This window comes from Lampetra planeri, chromosome 4 (assembly GCF_965212315.1).
Source record: "Lampetra planeri chromosome 4, kcLamPlan1.2.h2, whole genome shotgun sequence".
Lineage (NCBI taxonomy): Eukaryota > Metazoa > Chordata > Hyperoartia > Petromyzontiformes > Petromyzontidae > Lampetra > Lampetra planeri.
This window is the reverse complement of record NC_136110.1, coordinates 134015-146481: the sequence shown is the minus strand read 5'-3', so window position 1 is coordinate 146481 and position 12467 is coordinate 134015. Positions and strand designations below refer to the sequence as shown.

The window sequence follows — 12467 nt, the reverse complement described above, 5'->3', positions numbered from 1 at the left end:
TCCAAATCGTATTACCCACTGTGCCTCTGTGTATGCTCAATGAAGAAGTGGCGGTGACGTCACCGCAGCGATTGTGCCAGGCTAGGTGCACGCGCGTCATCCAGTGTGGGACGAAGTCACTGATTTAGCTATTGGCTGGGAGCGGTCACGTGATTGGGACGAGGGGGGTGTTGCCGTCTGGACCAATCAGGAGCGAGCTGGCGGTGACGACCCCGACATGGCGGCTGCAGCGGCGGTGGGGTCGATGGCCAAGGCGAGTTCGCTACCTCGCACATCGCGGCCTTTCTCTCGCGTCCATTAAACTCGCGCACGCACACTCACTTGCCTCACCATCGCCTTTCATTTGAAGGCGGTGACATATAAAACACACACTTGTGTTTGTTTGGTGACGTCAAACGCGTCACGGAGTTGACGCGGTTAAGATTCTCAGGTTTCCCTCCGTGAGCGTGGAACCGCAGAACTTGTCGACTCGCAGCCGCGAGAGTTCAGTTCGAGCAGCTGACCGCGAGGCCGAGTCCTCGCCACGTGGTGAGCGAGAGACTGGCGGCCGGGAGAGGAGGCCTTCATCATCCAGCAGTGGATCGACCACGGCTGCCATTTAGCACCTTGCAGCTACTGTATTGACTGCCCCTGCCATGGGAATGTGGAATTTCCTGCTCAACTGGGCGTTGATGCGGTGCTCATGTCATGTTTGCAGCCAGAGCCAGCGGTGGAAGTTCCACATTCCTCTGGCAGGGGCGAGTCTATCTATAGGACAATAGTACCACTTCTCCACAAAGTGGTACTAATTTTATAGACCCAAGAGGGATGGGCTGAGAACTTGCAAACCTTCCGCCGTGTTGCCGCTGTTCTGTCTGCATCGCTGGTCCTGTCTGTGCTGTTGTACAAAGTCAGCCGGTAATGAACGAAAAGAAAGTGTATGACTCTATTATACACAGTCCTGGTGTCCATTTGTTACGTGCTTTCTATGGGTGTAATGTATTATGTGTTTGCATCTTAAGGGGTTTGAAATGTTTTAATTGTAAAAAATATCAACCCCGCGGGCCACACACGAACATGCTCCCTACACTGATTCACACCACCACCACCGCTAACAGCAACAACGACCTCTGTGTCGCAACTCCAGAAACATTCTCGCCAATGAATCGCACTTCTCGCCAATGGCTGCGATCCATGGGGCCCTTGTCCAGAACAAATCCCAGCAGCACCGAGTTTGTATTTCCCTCCCGGGCCCCTGCGGGGTCCACTCCCGACCTCTCATTTGTGAACCGGCCCAAAGCGGCGATCTCAGTCTGACACCATAAATGAGCAGACAATCCACCTCCAACGTCCAATGTTGCTCGACACAAAAGTATGTTGTACACATCCCATCAGCCACACATGAGATTGAAGTGCATCATTTCAGCAGCTTTGGTTCAATAGGACAACTTTGGATGGGTTTTGACAGCATAGTCAGATTTGCTTAAACAAATGCAGGTGAACTACCCATAGACTCGCACGGAACTGGGATTAATCCAGGATCTCAAGTGTAGCAAGTTGATGGTCTCAGCCCGGCCACTGATGACTCGTCCGAAACCCATCGACTCATGGATACCCATCTAATCGCATGCATCGTTAAACTCAAATAGCTGTAATTAATCTGTACACTACCGTGTAATTAGTTAATTGCGCACAGAAAGTGTTTTTAATCAATTAATGAACACGTGTCTACCCATCGTAAATCTCTCTCCCGCGGTGGTGTAGGCGTGCGTGGGGTGGCTGGGCAGGGCGGCAGTGTGGCGCAGTGGCGGCGCCCGTGTCCGCTGCTGCAGGGCCCTATCGTCCGGAGCACCACACCCGCACCATGACGGCGCGGCCACTCTTGTGCAGGGCCCGCTGCAGAGCCTGAATGAGGAGGAGGCCATGATGAGAGATGCGGGTGAGACCCCGCAGACATCATCCAGGGTTCTATTTCTCCTCCTGAGCTCACGGACCCATCGTGGGGAACCTTTGTGGTAGGGTTGCCACCGGTCCAGGTTTTACCCGGAGATAGGGCAATCCTACCACTTGCTCGCCGGCTCACTCGCCCACACGCTCACCCACTCGCATATCTCCCATGTCTCCCCAGTTGCCAAGTTTGCTCGGGATAAGTTGGCGCCCATCGTGGCGGAGATGGATCGCGCGTCTGTCATGCACCAGGGGGTCATCGACGGCCTCTTTGAGCAGGGGGTATGGCTCACACATTCGCACTCGGGGGTACACACACGGGGAATACACGTACACAAACGGGATACGCACTCATCGATACCGTGTTCAACCACCACGCTGCAGGTCACAACGCTTCTATTTCTGCTTCTTCCCTCGCACTGCTCCCCACGCACACTGACACACACGTGTATCTTGCGTGTGCGTGGCTCTTAGCTGATGGGTATTGAGATCGACGTGGCGCTGGGTGGCGCGGGCTCAACGTTCTTCGCGTCGGTGCTGGCCGTGGAGGAGCTGGCGAGGGTCGACCCCTCGGTCGCCGTGCTGTGCGACATCCAGAACACGCTCATCAACACCATGGTGCGCAAGCTGGGGACGACCGAGCAGCAGGGACACTACCTCCCCCGGCTCGCCCGCGACACGGTGAGAGAGATGCTGACGCTGTGAGTGAGCGCGCGATTGTGAGACGCGGCGGGTGAGAGAGACGTGGTCAGCGAGAGCGCACGTGAGAACTCCTCAACCCGGCTCGCAGGTTGGGAGCTTCTGCCTGTCGGAGGAGGGCTCGGGCAGCGATGCATTTGCGATGAAGACGCGGGCGGAGAAACGCGGAGATCACTTCCTCCTCAACGGCACCAAGATGTGGATCAGCAACGCGGAGCACGCGGGGCTCTTCCTCGTCATGGCCAACGCCGCGCCAGAGAGGGTTCGGTGCAAAGACAAAGACACGCACACACATACACGCACGCACACACATACACACACACACATGCACCCACATACAACAAAGACAAAGATCCCCCATATAGTAATTAACAGACTTGGGCCAAGTGCTGTAAGTGAATGCCTATGTCGGCGAGGAGGTAGGTGGCCAGCAAACACCCAGCCACGTGTATCTCCCTAGTGGCGATGTTTATACATCAGCTACCCTGGTGACGTGTATTGTTGTGAATGCCCTGCACGTATTTGCGTGTATATTTGTGTTTGCGCGTTTTCACGTGTGTATTTAAACATCGCCGGTTGTTGTTGTTGTATATGTGTGTGGCGTTGTTTGTGTTCGTACGTTTGTATGACCGCCACTAGGGCTACAAGGGCATCACGTGCTTTATGGTGGAGCGCGGCACGCCGGGCCTGCAGGTCGGCAAGAAAGAGGACAAGCTGGGCATCCGCGCCTCCTCCACCTGCCCTGTGCACTTCGAAAACGTCAAGGTCCGCCGCTGCTTTTTGCTGGCCGCTTGGCGTTTTGGGCCCTTGGGCCTGTGGCCAGCAACTGTGTTTGTTGTTGTTGTCTTTGTGTGTGAATGAGTGCGTGTTTGTTGGTGAGCGTGTCTGCAAGATGAACGTGTTTCACACCGGCAACTGCTGCACTGGCGTCTTACCGCTGCTTCCTATTTGAGGAAATGAGAGAAATCCCATGACACGTACGAGAGGATGATAACTCCTGTACGCCGCCGTCCCTCTCTCCGCCCGTCGCGATGCGACCCAGGTTCCGCTGAGCGCCGTGCTGGGCCAGGAGGGACAAGGGTACAAGTACGCCATCGGTATGCTTAACGAGGGCCGCATCGGCATCGCCGCGCAGGTGAGGGGGTCATGGCGCCGACTCGCGTGAACGCCGTGCGTGGACACGCGTGTGTCGCTGCACGCTAACAACACATGCGGGTGTGCCGTCGCGCAGATGGTGGGGCTCTCCCAGGGCTGCTTCGACCACGCCGTCGCCTACACCAAGCAGCGCAAGCAGTTCGGCCAGCGCATCTACGACTTCCAGGTTCGCTCCCTGGCCGAGCGTGGTACACGCGTGTGGTCCAGTGAGTGTGCGATTAGCTCGCTGCACTACGAATAAGGCATCCTGAGTTTAGTCATGGGCCTCCCCTAGGTCGACTCAGCCTCAAATGAGTACCTGGTGTGATGTGTAAACATCACCACCGGGGAGACAAAGGCGGTCAGGTGTGGTGTTGGCCACCCACTCCCTCGTCTGCCGTGCCGACCTTCATAGGCACTGCTCACTAACAGCACTTGGTCCAGCAGGCTGTTCAGGCTGTACAGGGGTTCTGTGTCTTCGTCATGTGTAAATATGAGTGCGTGTGTAAGTGATTGTGTGTTTCTGTGTGCATGCTGCTGTTGTTGTTGTGCACGAGGTTGAGTGGACGAGCGGGTGATGAGTACGTATCCGTCCCCCCTCCCCCCCAGGGCATGCAGCACCAGATTGCCCACGTGGCGACACAGATCGAAGCGGCACGGCTGCTCACGTACAACGCGGCACGGCTGCGCGAGGCCGGCCTGCCCTTCCTCACGCAGGCCTGCATGGCCAAGTACTTCACCTCTGAGGTGCACACAAAGACATACAGTGATCCCCCATATATCCTTAAACTGCCTGTTGGGACACACACTTGCACACAAACACACACTTGCACACAAACACACACTTGCACACACAAGCACCACACACACACTTGAACACACAAGAACCATGTACGCACAAAGCAAGAGAGTCCCCCATGTAGCCCACGCAGGCTGCACGGGGGACAGCGCTGTTTAGGGAGTACCGTGAAGGCCGACACGGCGCCCCAATCACTCGTTGACGGCAGAACTGGTGCCGACAAATGGTAATCGCACTGCGCTACGAGCCCGGTGACCCGAGGTCGAATCCTGCTCACGACCAACGATGGCGAATATTTTAACCGGTCCACGACCTCCCCAAGGTCGACTCAGCCTTAAATGAGTACACGATGCAGTGTGTAAACATTAGGATTGGGGAGATAAAGGCGGTAGGGCATGGTGTGTCGGCTTTCATAGGTGCTCGTTAACAGCGAAGGTTATACGGGGGATCTTTCTCTCCGTGTAGGTGGCATCTTTGACGACGTCAAAGTGCATGGAGTGGATGGGAGGAGTGGGGTTCACCACCAGCTACCCCATCGAGAAGTACTACCGGGACTGCAAAGTCGGTACGGTCCCACACATCATCCACATCATCCACATCATCTACTCGTCATCAAAAGCAGGATCGCTGTCATGATCATTATTACCAGCATCATCACCATCTTCCAGGAATAAGCACACAATGTCTCGCCTGCTGTTCAAGTTATTTCCTGACCTGCGACTTCTCTCTCCCCATTCCACCTCCTTATTAGGCACCATTTACGAAGGAACCTCCAACATACAGCTCTCCACAATCGCAAAGTTCATGGATCAGTGACCGTGAGCGATGTATATATTGTGTCTTGAAAAATATAAAAAAATCAATGAAAAATGCTAAATGTGTTTTTGTACGAAATTATGCTAATTTAATTAGGCTTGGCTTTGTTGTCTAGGGGTGTATTACCTATTGTGATAATACAATTAAAAATATGTAATTTATGAAAGTATGCAATTATGATAATTAGGCTCGGCTTCGTTGTCTAGGGTTGTTTGTCAATCGTGATAATACAATGAGTCTCGCTTTAACTTTTACTGATTATATTTGAGTGTGTTTATGTCAGGTCTCAGATTTCAGATCTCACCGCAGGATACAGTTCTTATAATTAAGATTATTATGCATCAACTTAGGAAATAATCACTCCGAGTTTTGTGTTAAGCAATTTTAATATCTAAAAACACTCTAATATGCGAACACTTTATGCTCGGAATTGTCAACACAGTACTCCTGGAGATGTCCTACTCATTAATCCGCACAATTAACCCTCAAAGGTTAAGTTTGTTTAAACTGAGCAATGTAACAATAGGCTGACTTCTCAGAGTAGCGAGACCATACACGGCGATAGGAAAGTCCTTTAACAATAATGTGACAATAGTCATACGAGCAGTGATAAAGAAACGTGTGCCCAAGGCAAGAGTAGACATCAATGAATTAATTTAAATCGTCCGCTGGCCGCCGCGCGTCACCCCCGTTTGACACCAGGCACGGTTGATCCTTGTAGACTCCACCTTTGCAGGAGTGTGCTCGGCTTCCGAGTCCTCCGCTCGTGGTTAGTCGTTAGCCGCTGCTGCTGCTGCTGGTCCTGTGCGATGCTCGCTTGGTCGATGCTTGGTGCTCTCCGCCCTTCCTCCAGGTCGATTGCTTGCCGCTGCTCCTCACACTTGTCTAGGTTCCATCTGCGTCGATGTGTGTGTGTCGAAACCTCGGTGCTCTCGCCAGCGCCGACACTCTTTCTCGGTTGCGCGGGTCACGCTCTCTCCACTGCTCTCTCTCTCTTGCAGCTGCTAGATTCGCGCAGGCGTCCTGGGGTGCCTCTCCCGCCCTTCTCCTAGGATGGCTCAATGTAGAATAAACTTTCAGCGATACTCTGTCGGTCAGTGCCGAACTGAGCACTGAACAATACATCGTCCCTCTCCTCTGCCAGACACGACACCCATGGTTGGTTTCGAGGCCCACTCCCGGAGCTTGCCGCAGCAAGGCTGATGTGCGTTGTTTCTGCTCGTTGTTATATTCGAAAATCTCCCACCTCGGCTCGTCGCTTCACAAAGGACCGGAACCCACTTTGATTTCGCTCTCATCCTGTGGGAACAGCTGTTTGTCCCTCGGTGTGTCTGACTGGTTATGTTTGGAATTTTCTGCAGAATATCATTAGCCCCCCCCCCCCCCGCGTACTACACCCCGATCAAATTATAAAAAAAGATATGGTCAAAATGACTCTTAATATAAAATTTGGGAAAAGGCATAAACAGAACAGTGATGAGTGGTAGACGAGTGTAAATTTCAATGTGTGTCCGTATTTCAGAAACTCTTTATCTTCAATTGCTGCTCATCAAGGGAACTCAGCCACCCATCCAATCATTCACTCACTCAAATCCTCGCTCACTCACCCACTCTACCATTAGTACGTTCATAATCACACAATGCTTATTATAGCGCGGGTGCTCTCACGAAGCAAGGCTCTGTTTCCCAGGGGGGGTTCGGCTTACAGTAGTTTCACAGCAGGGGGTGATGTCGCCAAGTCCCTTCTCCCAATTGAGTGATTTGCAGAGACACTTTCATATTTGGCCAATCTGGACCGTGACATAGTCACTCGGTGATCTACTCTTTTCGATTGAGCTCAAGGGATCTTTAACGTCCATTATGAAAAACCCAAACTGAATACGATGCGTCTTTGGTGCAGTCGTTGGTAACCGGGCTGAGACCATCAACTCACTGCACTTGAGAACCCAGTTCCATGGTCGCGACTGTGTGGCTGAAACTCCGGATTCAGGATCTCAGTGGTGTCAGCACTGGGACTCTGACACGGCAACTATGAGTACTCCTAAGCCACTGTCACTCATGTATTTAAGTGTAATTTATATCAATGCTACCTCAGTGAGTTTTACAAACAGGAAAATACATAAAACATGTAAAGAATGGGTTTCATTCACCAAAAAGTACAAGTTGGTCTTTCAGCTGCCGGGGCCTTGATTAATGGCATTCGTGCATGCACAGTGTGGGAGACATGGCTGTGGTTCGCTATTACATGGGCTCATCAGTGAGCCAAGCCCATCCGCTGACTGCCAGGAGGTTGCTGGCCATGAAGCCACGGCCGATACAGGAATCCTCTGGTCAGATGCAGCATAGGTCACGTGTCCGAGCCGTTATTCTTGCCATTCGTTATTGATTTTTGGGTTAGCCCACATAATGCCATGGACTAACTTTCCATCATAAGATCAAACAATAAAAATTCTTACTTCCTGGATCTTGTCCTCAAGGTGCTTGGTGTAGTCATAGTTGGCGTGTTGTTAAATGCACCACGTGACAAGTTAATTTGGTTATGTCGGATGATGGAGGGTCACACGGCACAAATTTGGCCAGATTGTTGCATGGCCTGACCCAGAACTTGAGTCCGGACCCTCACGTTGGCTGTGTCTCGTGCATTATTGCCAATCATTTTAATAAATTGCGGCCTTTTTCAATCGCGAACATTTCTTCTAATGAGTTTTAATTTTTATCAGAGTCACTTGGGTGACGTGAAGACTTGCGATGGGCGCTGTGTCGAGTTTAGTTTCCATTTCCCCGATTGTGGTGGAGTGGTTGAGAAGCGCCGATGCAGGAGCCGCGACTGGGAGTTGCGTTGCTGTGACGTTGCACGCGGCCTCGCTCTATCAAACACGCACACTGCTGCTTGTGTTATGTCCAGCGAAATGTTCTTAAAATAAAGTCACGTGTAAGGTCAACCTCACAAACTGAAGCACGTTTCTTATATTTTTGTTTCAACAGCAACGTCGTCCATGCGTGCTATTCACGCTGTGCTTATAGCGCGAGGCAGTTGTCGGGCGTCAAGGTGTCGCTGTGTTTCACGTGGGACACGGGCCTGCGGTTGTTTCACAGTTGGGGGGATGTTGCCGCTGTGTGATCCTGATTGAATAATTTTAGATATAATTTTTCAAATTTGAACCATGACGCCAGCACACAATGGCCTACTCTTTTCGAATGATATCACGGGATCCTTAAAGTCCATTCAAGCAGATTGCGCATAGTATTTCACGGTTAATACACTCGCCGTATTTACCAGGGCGGCCAGCTGCATCGGAATCGCAAGCCTCTGCAATGAGCGGAGACTGCGCTCCGCCGGTTCTGTTGGCACGGCGCTGACCGCGGGGGGAGGGGGCCCCGTCGCGTTCCGCGGCGCTCCCCACGGCGCCGGCCCCTGGATCCTCGCGTGCGACGAGCTGCGCCGCGAAGCCACGACGCCTCGCGCCTCCCCGCCGGTGACTCCGCAGCTACGCCCGTGCCCTGGGGACGGAGTCTGACCCACGCAAACCGAACCCTCGAACACTGACCGCCCGCGGTGCCTGTGGTGCCCACGGTGCCAATGGGGTGGGCGGTGCCAATGGGGTGTGAGCGGTGCCAATGGGGTGTGGGCGGTGCCAATGGGGTGTGGGCGGTGCTCGCAGTACCCATGGTGGCCACTGGCCACAGCGCCCTCGGGCCGTGAGTTGAGCGCCGTGCGGGAGCCCCGCCCTGCGCAGCCTTCGCACAGACAACGTCCTCGCCTCTTAAACGTCTGGAGGTTTACCGTCATTCGTTCAAGCAAAGGCTGACTCTACTTGCTGATGAGACACTTTATGTTGAAACTGGTCCAGGGTTTGGGTTGTGTTGAACGTGTATTTAGTTTAATTAGGTGAAAACTCAAGAGATGTACTCTCTAGGCCATTGGTTTGCCAGTAGGGAGCGATTCCTGTTGCTGCGCACGATACCAATTGAGTAGTTTGTGTTTAACCAATGGTTCAAGCAAGCCTAACTTTGCTAATGAGACACAGCATGTCGAAGCCCTTTGAGAGTTTTGCTGGTGTTGAACCAGTGTAGCCCATAAGATGCACTTCCTGAAGGCCGTGTTGCTAATGTGATGTGTAACAAATGCTTTATATAAAAAATATATATAAACTGTACTCATACTATAAACACTTATAGTGTTAATTTATGAGACATTAAAAATATGTTTGATTAAAATACCAAAATAAGGTGTAAAATTATTATCTTATTTACAGATATAATTGTTTTGGGCAAATGCTTCTCTTGTCTGACATGGAGAGACAGAGACGCGTACGGAGGAGGCGAGTCGTGCGGTGGCTGCTAGAGGCTGCCCTCGTGTGGACTGCAGAGGTCGCAGACTTTGAAAACCTGAGTTCCCATCCGGGTTTCAGCCGCTGCCCGTGATAAAACCGGTTTCTCATGCCGAGTGGGTTGACGGTCTCGGGCCGTTCACCAGTCACTCACATACAGACCCACAGACTCACACAGGCGCGCTGCGGTGGCGAGATGTTAACGAGCTTCCTTGGTATTCGTGAGGTCGTGGGTTCGACCCCGACGCTTGTATATTTGGAGTTTCATGTTCTCCCCGTGGTCGCGTGGATTTTTTTCCGGGTCCTCCGGGTTTAATCTTCACATTTAGAAGCATCGTTGAGAGTATTTGGCTGATATACATGTCCACAAGATAAGCCACTTAATTGGGCTATTATTTGTGGCCAGGTCGCTTCTTAAAAAGAGATATTTCGCTCAGTTGGCCTTACTTGGTTGAATAAAAAAAATAGTTTAGTTTATAGACCCCATACCTTTTGCTCGGGTGCACCGTGTAAAGGTGCACATTGATTGGGTGCACCGTGTAAAGGCGCACATTGATTGGGTGCACCGTGTAAAGGCGCACATTGATTGGGTGCACCGTGTAAAGGTGCACATTGATTGGGTGCACCGTGTAAAGGTGCACATTGATCGGGTGCACCGTGTCAAGGCACACATTGATTGGGTGCACCGTGTAAAGGTGCACATTGATTGGGTGCACCGTGTAAAGGTGCACATTGATTGGGTGCACCGTGTAAAGGTGCACATTGATTGGGTGCACCGTGTCAAGGCGCACATTGATTGGGTGCACCGTGTAAAGGTGCACATTGATTGGGTGCACCGTGTCAAGGCGCACATTGATTGGGTGCACCGTGTAAAGGCGCACATTGATTGGGTGCACCGTGTAAAGGCGCACATTGATTGGGTGCACCGTGTAAAGGCGCACATTGATTGGGTGCACCGTGTTAAGGCGCACATTGATTGGGTGCACCGTGTAAAGGTGCACATTGATTGGGTGCACCGTGTAAAGGCGCACATTGATTGGGTGCACCGTGTAAAGGCGCACATTGATTGGGTGCGCTTTCGGAAAAGTTCGCCCCCCCAGTGTGTCTCGCCGCCCGTGCACGCGGGTCACGTGCTCTGCTCTGGATCTCTGCGCGCCTTGTTTTGTAGATCGCCTCATTATCATCAGCATCATTGTGTTCGCATTCAAATCGGGTTCCATGACATTTAATCTCCGAGACCTTTCTCTACCCCATCTTTTTCTTTCTCTACCTGAATATATTAATCCGCAGCATCTTCACAGATTCGCGAATGATGTTGCCAAATCATCATCACTCGCCTTTTGCCCGTCCAAGGACGGGTGTATTGCAGTAAATCTGAAACTTGCAAGCGAAAAGCAGCCCGCGACGTGATATTCATCGCATCCATTCGTGTGCAATTTGTAAGGGCGCGGTGACACAGACCTCTTTGATGTATAAAGGTGATAATCCCTCGTTCATCATCACGACGTCCTTTTTACTTTGATGTCTCAACAGCGTGACGGAGATCACGTGACGTGAGGGTTCTGCCTTTGTAGTGAGGGTTGTGAGTTGACGCCGAGGAGGGGGAGGAGGCGCTTTGCCCCCCCCATGTGGAGTGACGTCACCCGCTAATTATTAATGGGGGGTGTCGATTTGGAGCACGTCACCTGCTCATGATTATTAGTGAGGGGGGGCTGGTCGATGTGGAGTGACGTCACGAGCGTTAAGGACAGACATTCCTGTGTGATTATAGTCGGTACTAGCTGATGATGATGTTGCTGACGATGATGCTGCTGTCAACGCTGTAGGCGCCACAAACGCGGACAGCACAACACTGCTCGTTGAATGATGATCCACACATCATGGGACCTCCACCATCGTCACTATCACGGCTCACGCTGGTAACGGAGTGTGGCATCGCTGGGTCACGCGGGAGGTGGTGACGGTTTGGGGAGGCCTTCATCCAGCAGTGGATGGCTCATGGATATTGCTGATAATGATCATGATGATACTGCTGATGGTGATTATGTGTCTCTGTGTCGCTTGAGATGTCAATGTTAATTGGGTGTCACGTGGTTATATGAAGGGCGACGGCGCAACTGATGATGGTGGTGATGATGATGACGGCCCCTCTATTAATTGATGAAGGTGCCATTGGCATGATGATGACAACGAGACGTTCTATCGGTCTTGTATGATGGTGGCTATAATAATGAAATTATGATGGGGATGTTATTGACACTGATGTCTTTTTATGATAATGTTGCTGTCTATTGAGGATGATAATTGAATGATGAAAAAAATATTGACTGGTATCTGTGATAATGTTGATTTGAATGATCACCATGCTGTCGATGGAGAATAGATTTCGTGACTGTCGCTCCACCATTGTCATTAAAATCATCATCACTCAAAGTAATGATGATCATATCAGTGCTTTCCTAAATAATACCATCATCACGTAGCCTAACCAATGAATGAATTACGAGTTATAACTCTGGCTGCGAAAACCCACGTGTTGAGTCATCAATAAGAGGCATCATCATAATCATCGACATCAATCGGAATCATCCTTATCATAAATATGCACTGTCATCATCTATCATCGTTCACAATCATCACCATTAATCAATAGGCAGCATCATGGGTTCATAACCAATCAACATCATCTCAACCATCTTCATCCTTAATAAACAGCTTCATGATCATTTTAATAATTAAATAGACAGCGTCACAATCATAAA

At 51.2% G+C, this 12467-nt stretch overlaps 1 protein-coding gene across 6 annotated transcripts; it reads left to right on the top strand.

Moving 5' to 3' along the window:
- The first annotated feature begins 156 nt into the window (after nt 1–156).
- Nucleotides 157–12138, top strand: ACADSB (acyl-CoA dehydrogenase short/branched chain). Of its 6 annotated transcripts, none has more exons than XM_078592872.1 (12): nt 157–253; nt 1744–1918; nt 2108–2208; nt 2401–2607; nt 2717–2887; nt 3265–3390; nt 3668–3760; nt 3857–3946; nt 4369–4506; nt 5024–5123; nt 5310–5376; nt 8664–12138. In XM_078592872.1, exons 1-11 carry the CDS (start codon nt 218–220, stop codon nt 5372–5374), a joined length of 1302 nt encoding a protein of 433 aa, XP_078448998.1. In that variant the 5' UTR covers nt 157–217; the 3' UTR covers nt 5375–5376; nt 8664–12138. The 6 variants fall into 6 exon arrangements, with proteins under 6 accessions (XP_078448998.1, XP_078448996.1, XP_078448997.1 ...); XM_078592870.1 differs by having other exon boundaries at nt 8655–12138; XM_078592871.1 differs by lacking the exon at nt 8664–12138 and adding an exon at nt 6519–8325.
- The last annotated feature ends 329 nt before the right edge of the window (nt 12139–12467 follow it).

Excerpts from the sequence above, each read along its gene's own strand:
- ACADSB (XM_078592872.1), top strand. The coding sequence starts at position 218 with ATGGCGGCTGCAGCGGCGGTGGGGTCGATGGCCAAG. Across the intron at positions 3,761-3,856 it reads GCATCGGCATCGCCGCGCAG|ATGGTGGGGCTCTCCCAGGG; the intron begins GTGAGGGGGTCA and ends GCCGTCGCGCAG. Across the intron at positions 3,947-4,368 it reads AGCGCATCTACGACTTCCAG|GGCATGCAGCACCAGATTGC; the intron begins GTTCGCTCCCTG and ends CCTCCCCCCCAG.